Source organism: Harpia harpyja, chromosome 6, assembly GCF_026419915.1.
Source record: "Harpia harpyja isolate bHarHar1 chromosome 6, bHarHar1 primary haplotype, whole genome shotgun sequence".
Classification (NCBI taxonomy): Eukaryota; Metazoa; Chordata; class Aves; order Accipitriformes; family Accipitridae; genus Harpia; species Harpia harpyja.
This window is the reverse complement of record NC_068945.1, coordinates 33,515,270-33,533,028: the sequence shown is the minus strand read 5'-3', so window position 1 is coordinate 33,533,028 and position 17,759 is coordinate 33,515,270. Positions and strand designations below refer to the sequence as shown.

Sequence of the window (17,759 nt, the reverse complement as noted above, 5' to 3'; positions counted from 1 at the left end):
AGAAGGATACAAAGAAGCTATTAACTAGAAACTTATTTCGTTCTAAATTTAGAGAAGCATTGTTTGCTATTTTCTTGGAAAACTTAATAAACAAGTATTAAATCTATTGATTCATCATATTCTTCAAAAATGCTTCTTATATGGCAAAAAACTTAAGAATTTTTAATTAATCTATCAATATATATCTGTGTGTATAATAAGTAAGAGATTTAGTTCTGATCCAGTTTTTTTAGACTTCACTGTGGAATAAATCATTCTAATGAAACTTTGCATAATTTACAGATGGTCTGCTGTTAACTTCAACAGTTTTTGCATGTGAAAGGGAATACATTGATTTTTTTTTTTTTTTTTTGACCACACAAAAATTTGAGACTGTGCACATTTATAGTTTTTCTTCTTGGTAATAATGAATGTTTTCTTACAATACTTAGTCACATGGTAAGTTTTTTCATAAATTTTTTTCTGGTTCAAAACTGTATGCCTCTTTATCTTGGAAAAGCACTAAAGGCTCTTCATTCTTTTTTGTTTCTGAGCTGGATCCCATAATGTTTTGAAGAAAAAAAAATTAATTAAAGATGCTTAGCTATCCTTTTTGAAATAATTTAATGCTTGCATATCCAAGTGTTTTAGGAAAAAATATCTATGAGTCTTCAAAAGAAAAACTATTTGTCTACTGAAATGAAAAGTGTCATCTTTAATCAAGAGATATAAAATCTGTTATTTTTTTCCCTGAAGCAGTTGATGTGCAGACAGGTGTGTGTTTCTACTGACTTTGCTGCAAGAAAGATAATTGTGGAGAATAGAGCTAACTGGGGACTTATTGTGATGTCTTAAATTGTAAAAGCAAGAGCTGTCAGAGCTTGTCTGCTTAGTCAAGAGCTGGAATGCTGACTGCTGATGCATAATAACTTGTTAGACTGTGGTAACCATGTGTCTGAGCCCCTGTGGGTAAACATCAAACACTGGTAATGTACAACAGACGTTTTCAAGTTAGTTTAACAAACATGCTCATTAATATCAGTTAATGCAGGGTTGAGAAACTCTTAACAAATGCATGCCCTGAACATTAAGATTTGTTTTGATTGCTGAATGTTAAAATATCAACCTTTCATGCACAACCCCCAAAGAAGTATGATTAACTGAATTAGTTGGATTTTGTAAGAAGAGAATAGTCTAAACTGAAGTAGGTTAAGCATACTAAAGCTTGCTTTAAAATACTAAATTGTACATTAGCCTGATTACAACCACACCTTCACAGAATCAGAGTCCTTGAGGATGGAAGGACCTCTAGAGATAATCTCATCCAGTCCCCCTACTCAAAGCAGGGGCAGCTGGAACAGGTTGCCCAGGACCATGTCCAGGCACATTTTGAGTATCTCCAGCGATGGAAACTGCACAACCACTGTGGTCAACCTGTTCCAGTTTTTGACCACCCTCACTGTAAAAAAAGTGACAGTTTATAATTTTTGTGTGTTTTTGTTTTTGTGTGAACATCATCTTATATTCAGATGGAGTTTCATTTATTTCAATTTATACCTGTGGCCTTTTGTCCTTTCAGCAGGCACCGCTGAGAAGAGTTTGGCTCAGTTTTCTTTACTCTTCCCCTACCAGGTATTTCTCCCCTTTGATAAAATCACTTTGGAGCCTTCTCTTCTCCAGGCTGAACAGTCCCAGCTCTCTCAGCCTCTCCACATAGGTCACATGCCGCAATCCCTTGATCACCTCTGTGGCCTCCCACCGAACTTGCTCCAGTATATCCCTGTATCTCTGGTACTGGGGAGCCCAGAAGTGAACCCAGCACTCCAGGGGTGTCTCGCCAGTGCCGAGTGGAGGGGAAGGATCACCTCCCTTGACCTGCTGGCAGTGCTTTTCCTGGTACAGCCCACGAGGATGTTGGCCCAAGGACACGTTGCTGGCTCGTGTCCAGCTCTTTGCCCAGCAGGACCCCAGGTGCTTCTCTGCCAGTCTGCTTTCCATGCGGTCGCCCCCCCACACCTCCACCCCCCTCCACCCCAGTGTGTACTGGTGCCTGGGGTTATTCCTCCCCAGGTGCAGGCCTTTGCATCTCCTTTCACTGAACTTCAGGAGGTTCCTGTCTGCCCATTTCTCCAGCCTGTCGAGGTCTGTCTGAATGGCAGCACACCCATCTGGTGTATCAGTCCCTCCTCCCGTTTTCCTGTCATCTTGCTGAGGGTGCACTCCATCCCCACGTTCTGATCATTAATAAAGATGTTAGAGATTATAGAACCTAGTACTGACCTCTGGAGTATACCACTAGTGACTGGCCTCCAACTGGACTTTGTGCCACTGGTCAGAATCATCTGGGCCCAGCCATTCAGCTGGTTTTAATCCATTTCACTGTACACTTAAGTAACCCCTGCTTCATCTGCTTGTCTATGAGGATGTTATAGGAGACAGTGTCAAAAGGCTTACTGAAGCTGAGATAAACAACATCCATTGCTCCCCCCCTCATCTGCCAAGCTAGTTATCTCATCATAGAAGGATATCAGGCTGGTTAAGCAACACTTCCATTTTATAAATCCATGCTGACTCGTCCTTGTCACCTTCTTGTCCTTCATATGTCTGGAAGTGGTTTCCAGGATTAGTTCCTCCATCACTTTCTGTGGGATTGAGATGAGGCAGAGTAGCCTGTAGTTCGCCAGATCTTCTCTTTTGCCCTCTTGAAGATATCAGTGCCATTTGCTCTCTTCCAGTCTTCAGGGACCTCTCCCAATAGCCAGGACCTTTCAAAAATAAACAAGGCTGCCATCACAGTAACATCAACCAGCATCCCATCAGACCCCATGGTCTTATGTATCTCCAGTGTGTTCAGGTGCCCCCTAACCTGATTGTCGTCCACTGAGGATAGGTCAGCCTTGCTCCAGATTTTGGTTTCAGGGGCGTGGGATTCCTGAAAACTGGTCTAACTGGTAAAGACTGACACAAAGAAGGCCTTGAGTAGCTCGGCCTTTTCCATGTCCTTTGTCACCAGGGCCCCTGTCCCATTTAGCAGTGGCCCATGTTTTCCCTGGTCTTCCTTTTGCTGTTCATGTACTTGTAGAATCTTGTTGCCCTTCATGTCACTTGCCAGATTTAACACCAGGTAGGCTTTGGCTTTCCTGACCTCACCCCTGCGTAACTGCACAGTATCTCCATGTTCCTTCTGGGTTATCTGCCTCTGCTTTCACTCAGCCACTTTCTCTTGATGTCTGAGCTGGGTCGGGAGCAACCTGTTCATCCATGCAGGCTTCCTCCTGCCTTTGCTTGATTTTCCACTTGTCAGGATGGACCATTCTTGAGCTTAGAGGAGATGGTCCTTGAATATCAACCAGCTTTCTTGGGCCCCTCTTTTCTCCAGGGCTGTATCCCATGGGACTCTTCCAAGCATATCCCTGAAAAGGCTAAAGTCTGCTCTCCGAAGGCCAGGGTTGTGTTGCTGCTTTCTGCCCTGCTCTCTCTCGGGATCCTGGATTTCACCATCTTATGTTCATTGGAGCCAAGGCCCCAACCTTCACATCCCCAACTAATTCCTCCTTGTTTGTAAGTATCTGATCCAGCCAGGCACCTCTCCTTGTTGGCTCCTCAACCACCTGTGTCAGGAAGTTGTCATCAATGCACTCCAGAACTTTCCTGGATTACTTGCGCCCTGCTGTGTTGTCCCGCCAGCAGGTATCACAAGGGTTAAAGTCCCCCATAAGGACTAGGGCCTGTGAATGTTAGGCTTCTTCCAGTTGTCCGAAGAAGCCTTGTCTGCTTTTTTTTTATCATTGTGATCCAGGCAATGTATAGCAGATGCCCACGGATTACTGGAGGAAAACAGTTGTTCTGGTTCCGTTGTTTTTGCTGACGTCTGTATTTATGTCTCTGCTGTGGATCACTATGGGAGTTAAAGTGTAGAGCAGTTTAACGATAGGCTTAATGAAGCATGTAGGGAAGTCAGTATCTAATGTGAGTTACCATCTATTTTGGCATAGGACTACAGTAAAGTTTGGTTTTTAACCTGTCTTTTGCTGGACTGTTGAAATGCTAAACTACAATAAATAATTTTGTGGGTTTTGTTTGTTAGATCACGAAAAGTTACTGTTCAAATTTATCTGTTACGTAGTTCCTGATGTTTTTCTAGCTATGTTGAGAATTTTGTTTACTCTTCTCCTGCGTGTGAGAAACTAGGCCATTTACTGATTATTGGTTTTTTTACAACCAGAGTTTAAAATTGATCATTTTTGTCAAGCAAGTAACTGTATTCTTTGGACATCTTTCTGTGGTGTTTTAACACCACAGTAACTTTAACACATACTGAAGTTAGTATACTACTAAAAGGACATATACTTTGTCTTAGAACCTTGCAATTAAAGCATAATTGAGTTTTTGTTGCACATTTGATTACTCATTTTGTCTTAGGAGATTCCTAAGTCAATGCAGTTGTTTTATGAGTAGATACTTGGTCATTCTTTTTGTACAATTTTAAAGGCAGAACTGAAGTATGGCAATACATTCAGCATTAGCACTTACTGTCTTCTCAGGGTTTTTTATTATCCTTGTTTTGATCTTATTTTTTTGTTTTAAATGGTGGAGGGGATTTCTGCCGACATTGTTACAAAGTTTTGTCACAAGTATTGAAATGTATTAAAAGCTGTAAGAGCTGTGAATGAATTCTGTTCTTCTCTGTACACAGGATTTAGCAATGTAAGCAGGCGTAAGCAAATAGAAAGGCTGCACACCTCAGAGTAGTAGGAGTCTCTTACTGTTTTACCTGTTGTTATCACTTTGTATTTGATAGCAAATGCTATCAAGGAATAAAACTACTCATGGTCATCTTCTCTAAGAAACAAATTAACTTGTTTTTAGGTTTTGGTGCAAACCAGACTTTTATTTATGTAGCTCATTCTGGTTTCTTTTAATTTTTTAGAGAACAGTTATACATTCAGGTTTAAAATTTAAAATGTGTTGCATTTGAATTTGGTTTAAATCATATAAAAGCTTCAAATTCGTTTCAAAACGTTCAGTTTCAGTTCAAAAATGACTCAGTTCAAGTAGCTGCTTCTAAAATAATTACATGTATGAATGTGCATAATTTAACTTCTGTCTTGAATTTTAAGTAGGGTTAAACTGACTTCAGTTTTATATCTTTCTTGTGGATACTGTATTTTACTTCTTTGAAGATAATTTTCAAAGAAGAGGATTTAGATTGATAAAGGAAATCTACAGGAAAGCTTTATGAATGTTGGGTCAGAATACTTTAAAAATTAAGTAACATTTTCTTGACATGGTAATACATCTTTTGGAAAAGGTTTATTAATAAAAAGTTGAAAATCAATGTGAAAATATACTCGGGAAAATTTCCTGTGTAAAAATATTTATCTCCTTGCAGAGTTTAGTTCTTGAAAGGTGCTTAAAAAAATACTGAGCATGCAGAATTTCTTCTCTTAATATTGTGGTATGTATTTCAAAGCTTTCCAATGACAGCTGCAGCTTTTTGCAGACCACCTGGAGTTGCATAGGGCCCACAAAAACATGAAGGTGCATAAATTCCTTTGAGTATTCAGAGCCTTTTCCATGGTTATCTGTAAGATTTGATCAGAAAAAGAAAAATACACTGCAAGATAGCTGTGTATTGTATTTAATTGCTACATTCAGACGGTCTTTGTGATTAAAATTATCAATATTCTTATATTTTAAAATAGTCTTAAACAGTGGGTATGAGTGATAATGCTATTACTTTTGGAAAAAAAGGGTTTTAAAGGTTATTTAGTGTTGTACATAATATCCTGGATCTTTTTAACAATATTAATAGATTTTAATTAAATGGTTTCATGCTGCTATTAAACTAAGCTTGAAGTATGTACCTTAATCATTTTTGTATCTTGTATCAACATCCATTTATGGTTAAATGAAAACTTCATAAAATTTCCATGTTAGAAACTTTACATTCTAGGTTTTAGAACATCAAAGTATCTATAGTCATACTATAAACTGAAAACAATTTTTTTAGTACAGTGGCCTGTGATTTTTTTGTTTGTTTGTTTGCTTGCTTTTTGTTTTTAATAGCTCTATTTCTTCAACATGATATGAAAGTATAAAGTACTGTGAAGCATTTCAAGTTTTAAAAGTTGGATTCTGAATGCTGCATGTCCTAGGTATTTTTAGTGCTTTGCCCACTTTCTAAAAAATATTTCTTTTCCATGCTTGTTTATATGCATTGTTCATTTGTTAGCATTCTTTCATAGTTTTTAATATCTCAGCATTTTTATCTAATTTATCATTTTCATATTTTTAAAGGTCCCCAGGTGCATCCAATTTTTCAACTTTACCAAAGATCTCTCCATCTCTATCAAATAATTATAACAACATGAACAACAGAAAGTAAGCTATATACCTTAAAACGTTATTTAATTTAATCGCCCCAGTGTGACAGAAATAAATGTCGACGTTTTATAACTCCTAGCTTAAGGATTTTGATTTGTTTTGCAATATTTGGGTTGTGAATTGTTACTGGTCACTATTCCATAGCGTAGGTATTGTAACGCATGATATCAGGAAATGAAGCGCAGTTAAAGATGTTTGGTAACTCTTAGTGCTCAGTAGAATAGACACTTAAAAAGAATGTTGAGCATTGTAAGAAAATATATAAAGACTTCATTTAGAGTTTGTCATGCTAAAAATACATTGTTGTCGTTATCCTGCCTGAATTTAGATGGACAACAAAAAAAAGCGTAAACTACTTACATTTATGGTGGTCAGGTTTTCCCTTATTTATTGATGGTAAGGTATAATAGCAGCATATGTGATATCACACATTGATTTGAGACCACTACAGCTGAATTGTTTTAGCTATAATTGTTGTCATAATTAATCAGTGGCTATAATCACAATCAGCAACTTCTCTGTCTTAGTGCTAGAAGATTTGAGTGAGATCAGTCTGATAGGTGTGCTTGAACATTACAACGAGCAGAGGCTTAGTAAAAGAGGCTTCTCACTTTTAAGAGTTTTCTCCTTTATATTCCAAATCAGAAGTTTAATAAAGAATGTGATAAAACTCTAAAAGAAGAGCTTTTATATTCCAGTGGCCAACTTTGTGTGTAATCTTTTTTTGTTGTACACAACTGTAAAAAAGTTGGTGAATATAGAAAAACATGGAATTATTTCGCTTTAACAGATAATGGAGCATCTTTCAAATGCTTGAAACCAGAGAGCACTCATCTTTAATGCAAGCTGGGGGAAATTGAAGAGGCTTATTCTTACAATTCATTCAAATTTAAAATATTTTTCCAAACATGCATTTTGTGATCAAACATGAAGATGTTAAATATTAAAAAGGTGACATAAATATTAAATATCTTATACAATATCTTCCAGTTAAATACTGCATTTATCAGAAGTGATTTTTCCTAAGGGGTGAAGTGTCACTTGTGCTTCTACCAATTGTGAGTAGCCCCAACTCTCACTGTTAAACAGTTGAAATCCATGTATTTAACTGCAGTCTCTTGTACTCTGTGTGTGAATGTGTAGTAAATAAAAAATATATTGTATCTATGATTGTGTGAAAAATTACTTGACCAGAGCTGAGCCTCCAGCTGAGAACTAATCTCTCCTTCCCCCATTGCTTATGTGAAAGACAGTTGTAATGCCAAAACCAAACTTTAACAGTTACTTTTTCCTAGGGATCCACCATTTTAAATCCAGCAAGTCTTTCTTATTTTTTTATTATTTTTCCTCTTTTTTTTTTTTTTTTTTTTTTTTTTAGTGTTAGCTTTTCCCTAGCGATGCTGTCGTTATTTTTAGGAAGCACTTATGAAACCTGTTGCCAGCTCTTGCAGCTTTTAAAGATAGTTTTTTTCACTTGCTTTAGCTGATTTTATTTTTATTTCTTGGTTTATTTTGGAGCCCAAATGGGAGCTTTTAGAACTTAAGGTAAAATTCTGGGGTTGTTGTTTTGTTTGTTTTGTTGTTTTTTTTTTAATTTGAGGATTTTCAACAGAAATATGTGTTTAAAAGGAAGTGATATAAAATTCAGATTTGATAAGGGATTGGTCCCTTGAAGTGCCCTAACTCTAAGTTAAACATTTGTAAATCAGGTAGTAGGTACATGTTCTCTATAGTGTTATGAAATACCAGCCATTTTTCTCTTGTAACTCGAAACACTGTATATCTGGATGTTATGTAAGGCAGATATTCAGTGCAGAAGTATATGGTTTTCCTTACAATGCAGTAATCCAATTATGATGGGTTTAAAACAAATATTTTAAAAACCACAGATTTATAATTTACTACAATATATAATACAGGAGAATCTTTAGCAGCACTTCTGTCAGAATACATGTTCAGGATTAATTAGTTCAGTGATAGAGAAGTTATATCCATTAATACACTATGTACTTTACATACTGTTGCATTAAGAATTTTTGGCTTCAAAAGGTAAACTGAAAGATATTTCTCTGTATTTAATTGTATTATTTCATTCTGGGTTAAGATCAGTTTCTTCCTATGTTCTACTCTTCTCACAAATACCTCCTTGTCTAAGAAAGCACTTCTTTTCCATTAATTAATGCTATCTTCTTTTCATTACTTTCTTAATTAACTACTTAACGTCAGCTTTGTCTGGAATTTCTTTTCATATTTCTGCCTTGTTGTCTCTTACATTGCACGTTACCTTTAGTACAATAGCAAAATTATACATTTGCAGCTTTCCAAGATCCATTGGCACTTCCATATGGATGTGAGATGCTGTACCTCTAAAAGAAATACCAGCATTTGTTTTGAAGATAATTGTAGCTGACAAAGCCAATTTGTAAGGCAGAAAAAGCAAACAACAGTTTGTGTGTAGTAATAGTCATAAATGCTAGTCGTTGCAAGACTGTTTTTGCAATTATTATAGCTCGGCTATAGAGTACAAATTATGTTAAAACTCTGAAAAGTATCATGTTTCTTTATAAGGCACACATTTCTGTAATACTTGTCTAATCCAGGAAGTGTTTTGAGTAATACCAAGCCTCAAATTGGTAAATATTTGTGTGTTGAGATAGTCATACATTAGATAATAGAAATAGCTTGTGCAAATTTTATCAGGTCTAAAGCCTTCATTTCTGTAAATGTGAGTTTGCATTTGATGGAATGGAGGATTCCAAATAATTGATCGTTGATGTTCTTTTGCCTTTACAGGTGATCTTGTTGAAAGAATAACATAGGAGGATTAGCATAATATGTGTTAGTGGATGCAGAAGAGCAGGGAGAGACGCATCATTTAGGTCTTACTGGAATTTCTGTTTATTGCTGTTATAAAGCAATACATTTCTTGTCATGGTATTTTTTAAATTATGTGGGGAGGGGATTAAAAACAGTTGAATAGGGATTTTGCTTGGGTAATTAAGTGAAAAGTTGTTTTGTTTTCTTCATTTGTAACCATTGTTTCAGGCTCTAAAATATCTTGCTTCATCATTCAGTAGTGTCAGCTTGTCAGAAGATGGGCAGCTGGCAGCTTTGTTCACATGCTTGGTGTATTTCAATATGCTTACATCAAGAAGTATAAATGTTCATTACATCAGCTGTAGAAACAGTTTCTTCATGTTGCACCTGACACATAGGCAAATATTATGAGGAAGGTGATTTTTTTTTTAATTCATTTAAGTAGATTATAATGTTATCTTTTGCTCTCCAGACGATGATCATGAACAATAACAAAGACAGTAGCCTTTGTGTAGTGACATGGGCCTCTCCTGCTGCTTCAGGCATCTCTAAAAATTGATGGAGCCCAATTACGGGTTTGTTAAAAGTGGCTGGTCCCAAAAACACATTGGCGGTGCATTAAAGTGGTTGAAATACTACAGAGCTCAGTACATGCTCCAAAGTTTTAATTTTTTGGGCTCGTTCTTGCAACTCAAATTCCTTTTGCAGCACCTGTTGTTGGTATATGGCACTGCATTGTCATATTGTGTCCTTTCCAAAGCTAGTGATGCTGTTGCAAACTTCTCTGTTCCAAATTCATGCTTCCCAGAACTTCAACTATACAGTGAGTGCTCTAGATTCATCATCTGAAAGCTGCTTTGAGATTTAAAGGCAGGATACAGACAGCACATATAAGTCATTTCAAATATGGCACATGCAATTCAAAATTTACAGATTTACAGATAATAAAATCTCATTTGGAAACCTCCCTTTACCGTTTTCACTACTTCAAGAACAAGTCTAGCTGTTCAAGGGTCTGAAGATGGTTTCATTTTTTCAAGTCTTGCCTTATTTTTTGAGCAACAATTTCTTCTAAGAGCCATCGGTGTTTTCTTTCTGTTATTGCCCTTATGTGACAGCCCCATTCTCATACTACCCCTCTGCTTTTCCATGCATTGTTCCTTCATTAAAGGCAATTTTCTAAAGGTTTTGCAGAAAAAGCAGATGGAGGTTGGGGATATGCTATCATAAGTTACTTTTTTTAGGGCATTTCTGTTTGAATGACGTTTATGTAGACTTGCCTTGTATCTTTACTTGCTTTCCATTGTTAGCCATTTACTACTGACTATTAATAATACTTTATTTTTTGTCCAGTCTCAAAACCATGAAAAAGCAGAGGCACAATGTAATTTAAATAAAAATAATTCTTCCAGCAAAAAATGAAGTTTGCAGACAGATAAAGTTGTAAAGAGACATCTCCTAGTCTCCTGCACATAGTAGGTGCTGTATTTTGCTGGATATGTTTTGATAAAATATCACAGAACCCTGAAAGAAAAATATATGAATAGACCTGACTCACAGGATGACTGTGGTAACAATATTCTCTAAACCCCTCAAATATATTTCTGTGAGCCAGTACAGAAGATGAAAGAGCTCCGAAATGGCTTTCCCTTTTGAGAAGTAAACTCTGACAGTTTGTCCCTTAGAGCACACCAACACTGGGAATCTATGTGCATTACAATTATCTTGAACTAAATTATCATGATATTACTCAGCTAATTTGACGAAATCTTTCACATGAATGCACTATAGCCAAAAGACACCAATTGCATTTCCCAGCTTTCTAGTGTCCCTCCTAAGGTGGCAGTTCGTGAAGGGGGGAAAGCTGCAGAGAAGGAAAAAGGGGAGCGAAAATCCCCAGGAAAATCACATTTAATCTGTTTATTATCCCTACATCTCCTACATTTCCAAAAGAAGTTTCTCTTCTCTTAACCATGTGAAAAGTGTAATCTCTGAGTCAGGTGAGGAAAGCAGTGGGAAGCAAGCAGGGTGAAAGTAGAAGCTTATTGTGCACCCTGTACATGTGCATTTTTATTGCTGCTGTGTGCTGTTGAGCTGGGTCGGGGGCTTGGTTTTATTGTGGAGGTTGCATTAGCACCAGTGGCAAGCTTGTGCTTTTTCTTCTGGGGGATCTAAGGCTTGCCAACTTAAGGGAACAGGGGTTGATTGCAGTAGCTGGACTGCAGCTGCAAAGGGAGATGGAAGGTAATTTTCCCTGGGGATCTCTCATGCATGGGTGAACCAGGGACTAATGATAGGGAGGGGTTGACCACAGAAGCAAGCTTGAAGGGTATGTGGGCCCTGGAGTTCAAAAAGTATCTTGTATAAACCCGGGTGAAGCATTTAAGTTAGGATTAAGCTGAATGGGCAAAATTAACTTTACAGGGATTTTTCATGGAGAATGACGAGTAAACACAATGCCACTTAGCTAGTTTGGGGGCAAGCCAGAGAGCAGAGAAAATGCACATGTATGGAAGAGGGAAGGACTGATAGAAGAGTCAACTATTAAAAAGAAATGATCAGATGTAAAAGTTTGAGAACACCAGCTTTATGAACAGTGGAGCTATAAACTACACAGATTTCTGAGGCCATCAAAAGAGGGAGAATTTTTCTTCCCCTTCCGTTTGAATTTTTCAATAATCTTGTGATTAAAACAAAACAACTGTTATTCATGAAAAGTGAGTAATTGTGCACTGAGGGCACAGTTGGAATTCAGCTGGATGTAAAGAGTGTGATACTGTTTCAGGAGTAATGGCTGGAGTGTACCATTGGGCACCTGCATACTCAGACTTTTACAATTATAAATCTCAATTATTTATGAGGATTGATTCTTTGCCCTGCATATTTTTCCTTGTCATTCTTAGCAATTGACTTTCAAATTTCTGTTCAAGTTGCTTCTAACGTGAATAACGCTTAGTGACTGCAGAAATACTTTTGAACTTTAGCCAAAGCTACTATCATGCAGATTTCATTATGATCAGTCCCTGAAATAGTTTAAGAAAGTGTTTAACCTTTCTGGTTGATTGTTTTTTCTAACAACTGTAATATTACAGAGCATCCTCTTACAAGATTCTTTTGCCTTTCTAGTGTTCTCGGATATGCTTACTTTACTGTTTTGAGGGTTATTCTATATTTAGTATTTGCACGATTTCATCTGGAAACAAATTGCTTTAAATCTTACCATTTTGCCTATTTCAGTCTTCTCCAGTTTCTCCAAACAGATGCATCATAGAGATTTATAATGAAGTTGTTACAAGGCATTTTGCGCATTGTTTTACCTCTCAAGGCTTTCCTGCATTTGCATGCTGGATTGTGCTGTCCTAGCAGGGAAGCTATAAATAGACTCTCTGATGCAGTGAGGCAGCTATGCCACAGTGGCCTTGGAAATCTCAGCTTTCACCTGTAACTCTGCATTCCCATTCCCACCGACCTCACTCTTGCAGTAGCAGAATGCAAAAGGGACGTAAATGATTGATTGCTGCTGGTGGTGTCTAAAGTCTGAGTGTATTAAATTTGATGGAGCAATGAAGAATAGAGTAAGCTGTGAAGCTGCTCCTATCAAAAAGGGGTAGGGATATAATAATTACAGTTATTGCAGTGCATTAGATTTTGGTTGTTTGCACAGATGACTTTTAAATTGAAATTAATGTTATTACCAAAGTTAAATACTTTTTAAAAATCCTTTCTTGTTCACAGAAGTTACTTTAACATTTTTAATCATTTTAAGTTTATAAAAGTACATCTATGTATTAAAGTACTATAGAGTACATGTTTACATTGTGAAAGATGTTCTGTTTTTTTACAGTGTGAAAAATTCAAACTATTGTCTCCCATCATATACTACTTATAAGAATTATGATTATTCAGAGCCAGGAAGACACAATGAGCAGCCAGGCCTGTGTGGCCTGAGTAACTTGGGGAATACATGTTTCATGAATTCAGCAATTCAGGTACGTACTTTAGAATAAAATGAGCTTGTCTTATTACTTGGAAACTAATATCTTGTTATATTTTGCCATGTTTGGAAACTGATATTAAGGGACTCCATTAAGTAGCAGGATAGGATTAAAAGTGAGGAAATAATACATCTATATTGGTATACTAGAAAAGTTGATTTACATAGCTGCATTCATTGTTTCCCCTGTTTTTGCATGGTGATCCATGTCAGAAAGAGATTTGACCAGCATTTTACATGAGTGAGCCCTTAAGTCGGATTTTTTGCTTTTTGCAACGATTGCCATGCCTGCATGTCACGAAAAATACTTTTCAATTTGAGATGCACTTGAGTACAGATTGCAGTGCTGAATTGTCAAAAAGTAAATGACTGGTGGATTACTGGGCCTTTATGTCTAACTAATGATCTGCGCACTAAAAGTGCATGATAAACATGCAGGAAACCTTTGAACATATTTCCCTTTGACCTTTCCCCTTTGAATAGCTGCTATTTCATGGATGAGATGTTTTACAGGAATGTAATAGCTTGTTTCTTTGCTATGATTGCAAGAGAAATACTAGTATAATTACTCTTATCAAGACAAAAAAAACTTAGTCCTTTTAAGTGGACGCTGCAGTGGTAGATTAACAATCAGAAAGAACTAGCAGTTTAATTTGGTTTGGGTTAGTTCTGGAACTCATGTTTTGTCATAAAAGCAGTCTTATGTCAAAAAAACTGTAAAATGTATTTAAGTTCTCGTTCGCATTTTTTTCCTGCTGAGTATAAACAAAACATGCTTCAGAGTTAATCTCCTCCTTTGTCATCACAAGGGTTCCCGACTTATGTTTGTGATTTCTTTGGGCGAGATTAAAAAAAAAAAAAAGTTGAATTCCTTCTTTAGCCTGTTCAGGAGAAAAGTAGTTTCAGATATATTTGTAAGCTAAGTTTATGAAGTTGTTGAAATTTGTTCAAAAGAAGAAATACTCCAGAGTTTCATAGTCTCTGCAGATTTTCTATCCCTTCTTTGTATATAGAATCAGAGAATAATTTGGGTTAGAAGGGACCACAGAATGATCACGGGTCCCACCTCCTGTTTGTGTCCATTACACTAGCCCTGTCACTGTGCACTTCTGAGAAGAGTCTGGCTCCGCTTCTCTGTAGTCTCCCATTAGGTAGCCGCAGACAGCCACGAGCTCTCTCCTCAGTCTTGTCGTCTTCAGGTTGAACAAATGCGTACAGCTCTCAACATTTCCCTGTATGTTGTTCTCCAGCCCCCTGACCATGTTGGTGGGCCTCCTCCACTCTTTTCTTACACTGGGGAGCCCTAAGCAGGACAGTGCTCCAACAGTGTCTCACAAGTGCCAAACAGAGGGGAAGACTTGCTTCCCTTTGCCTCTGGCTACTATTGCTAATACAGCCCAGCTTGCAATTGGCCACCTTTCCCACAGGGATGCACTGCTGGCTCTTCCACAGAAGAGGACCACTGGGACATATTGACGTGCGGAAAACTCCCCTTGTTTCAATATTATGCAAAGCTGCTTTCTAGACAGTCAGCCCCCAGCCTGTAGTGGTATATGGGGTTATTCCATACTTATATAAATAAGGCATCCATAAAATTCAATTTATTCTTGTTTCTAAAAATGTTTTCATAAGGATACTTGAAGAGAAGTTGAACAGTGCAGGAAGTAATTCAAATTTTTTTTTAGCATGCTGCACTGAAAGATGGCTAAACTGAAAGGGGGAGGCGCACATGTTTTGCAGCGTCCGTTCTAAATAAAAATGCTATATGTAACCTCTCTTGATTACTGAATTGCATCATTATGCTATTGTAAAGAAGAAAAAAATATTTTTGTCTAGTGTGTGAACTAGAATTGTCTTGAATTCAAGTAATATTCTTAGTACATAGTGAAATACTTTTTATGATGCTAAACTGTTTGTCAGGCTAGACTGATTAAAAACAAGGGTAATTTTGATTACTTATTCAAACCTTTGTTAAACTGGTATACATGAATTTGCATATATGTAGATTTAAAAGTAAAAAAAACCTTTTAGGTGAAAATTACAAGCATGGGTTATTGCCTTTAGGAATCTTATACAGCTTAAGAAACTTGTAACAGTTCACATCAGTATCCCATTGTGTTAAATGGATTTAATTCTGAGGTCTGCTTTCTAAATTATGTCAGCTTTGACTTCATTGCTTTTCACTTATATCTAGGGAATCAAGTGTTCAGATAAGTTCTGAGAAACTGTAGTGTAAATTAATAAATTCAGTTTTGCTGATTCACAAGGCAGTGCTCTGGGTAAGAAAAATCAGGTGTTTCTTGAGCAGTGCAGCTTTTAGTTTGGCATAGTACCTTTAGTATGTCCTTGATGTGTGTTTTTTCAAATGCATTATTTGGCAGCTTTCTTAGCAAGGAAGTGTAAAGTATCTTTCAGTTCCACCTACTATCTCTCTCCAAAAAAGTGTTGTTCAGAGTTTAATATTATCTAAGAAATCCGTGAAAGTGCTTTTTAGTGGAAGTATGACGTGTTCTTAACACACCGAGGTCTCACAGACTGCAAGTTCTACTGTCTTCTCCCTCTTGCCACCACTTAACTTATACCTTTTTTGCAGTTACATGAAAGCATACATTTTGCTGCACTAATTTGCCATTAATTTCACCTCCTACTGTTACCGCAGAGTAATATTGGATTATTCTGGCTAGAGGTGTAATGCCTATGGCTGAAGCACTCTGAACACATTTGACTTTGTCTAATCTTGGAAGCAATGAATGGATGGGCCCAGATAGTATGTGGATGGCAGACTAGGGAACTCTGCTGGGGAATATTGGGTGCTCTAGGCTTTGACTTGGATGATGGAGCAGAGTGCACCCTCAGCAAGATGAAAGATGACAGGAAAACAGGAGGAGGGACTGATACACCAGATGGGTGTGCTGCCATTCAGACAGACCTCAACAGGCTAGAGAAATGGGCAGACAGGAACCTCCTGAAGTTCAGTGAAAGGAGATGCAAAGGCCTGCACCTGGGGAGGAATAACCCCAGGCACCAGTACACACTGGGGTGGAGGGGGGTGGAGGTGTGGGGGGGGCGACCGCATGGAAAGCAGACTGGCAGAGAAGCGCCTGGGGTCCTGCTGGGCAAAGAGCTGGACACGAGCCAGCAACGTGTCCTTGGGCCAACATCCTCGTGGGCTGTACCAGGAAAAGCATTGCCAGCAGGTCAAGGGAGGTGATCCTTCCCCTCCACTCGGCACTGGCGAGACACCCCTGGAGTGCTGGGTTCACTTCTGGGCTCCCCAGTACCAGAGATACAGGGATATACTGGAGCAAGTTCGGTGGGAGGCCACAGAGGTGATCAAGGGATTGCGGCATGTGACCTATGTGGAGAGGCTGAGAGAGCTGGGACTGTTCAGCCTGGAGAAGAGAAGGCTCCAAAGTGATTTTATCAAAGGGGAGAAATACCTGGTGGGGGAAGAGTAAAGAAAACTGAGCCAAACTCTTCTCAGCGGTGCCCGCTGAAAGGAGAGGAGGCAATGGGCACAAACCGAAGCACAGGCAATTCCATTTAAATTTAAGAAATTTATTTTACAGTGTGGGTTATCAAACACTGGAGTAGGTTTTCCAGGGAGGCTGTGGAGCCTCCATCCTTGAGGATGCTCAAAACCTGACTGGACACAATCCCAAGCAACCTGCTCTAGGTGACTCTTCTTTGAACAGGGGATTGGACCAGACAGTCTCCAGAGGTGCCTTCCAACCTCAACTATTCTGCAGTTCTCTGATCTGCTTTGGTTACCTACTCTAGCTTATTTACCTTTTTAAGATGTCTTCATTCACAGTTATGTCACCACAGGGTTGTTTATCAGCATAAATCTGTTTTCTTTAAACAAAATAGTTTACTGTAGAGTTTTAGACTCTGAAATAGTTTCCAATTCCATTCATGTTCTATTCAAACAGCCCTGCTTTGATCCCTTCTACTCAGTGCTGAGTGTAATCAATGTAGCTTTCTTCAACAGAAGCAGAGTTTAGTTTATTCGCTCTCCTCCTGATTACCACTTTTCTCAGATCTTCATCCTTCCCAGACAGCGTTGAGGCCCCTTAGTGTTCACATAAGAGCTATTTCTGCTTCAGAAACTGTTTAATTTCTTTTCTCTTTGCTCTCGTCTCGTGTACAGTGAAGATGGTTTGCATCAGAACTCTTATCAGTGTTCCTTGAAGAAGGCGGCCAGTTCCTTGCACATCTTGCTCTCCATAGTCTGAGAAACTTGTCTGAAGGTTTTTGCCCTGTAGCCATACGAGGTAGAAATGTGATAATCCTGGCAGTTTCTTAAATTTTGTTGCATGTTCATTAAGGTTAGGCTTGCCCCTTCATCCCTGTGATTATTGTAAAGAGACCTTTGATTTTTCCAAGTAGGGGCTTTTAGTGTTACAAAGCTCAAGAAAACTAGAGGAGAGATGGTGAAGAGGTGGGTAAGATCGTCTGTGGTACCACAAATAGCTGCAAGCTGAGTAGGAGTAAGGCCAAGAAGGTTAAGATACCATTGTATTTCTCCCAAGTGCTGTTGTCTTATCACTGTTTCTTATTAAAAAAAGGAATAATTCAATAT

The 17,759-nt window shown here is 38.0% G+C and overlaps 1 protein-coding gene across 6 annotated transcripts in view; it reads left to right on the top strand.

Moving 5' to 3' along the window:
• USP15 (ubiquitin specific peptidase 15) overlaps positions 1-17,759 on the top strand; it is a 72,514-nt gene that overhangs the window by 37,487 nt on the left and 17,268 nt on the right. For 3 of the 6 annotated variants that reach the window (XM_052788939.1, XM_052788940.1, XM_052788941.1), the window contains 2 exons: positions 6,280-6,363; positions 13,028-13,172. In XM_052788939.1, coding sequence (XP_052644899.1) covers positions 6,280-6,363; positions 13,028-13,172 — 229 coding nt within the window. Of the gene's footprint in view, positions 1-6,279; positions 6,364-7,156; positions 7,318-7,356; positions 7,425-13,027; positions 13,173-17,759 lie in introns of those variants that run through there. The other 3 variants (XR_008235481.1, XR_008235482.1, XM_052788942.1) reach the window with 3 other exon arrangements.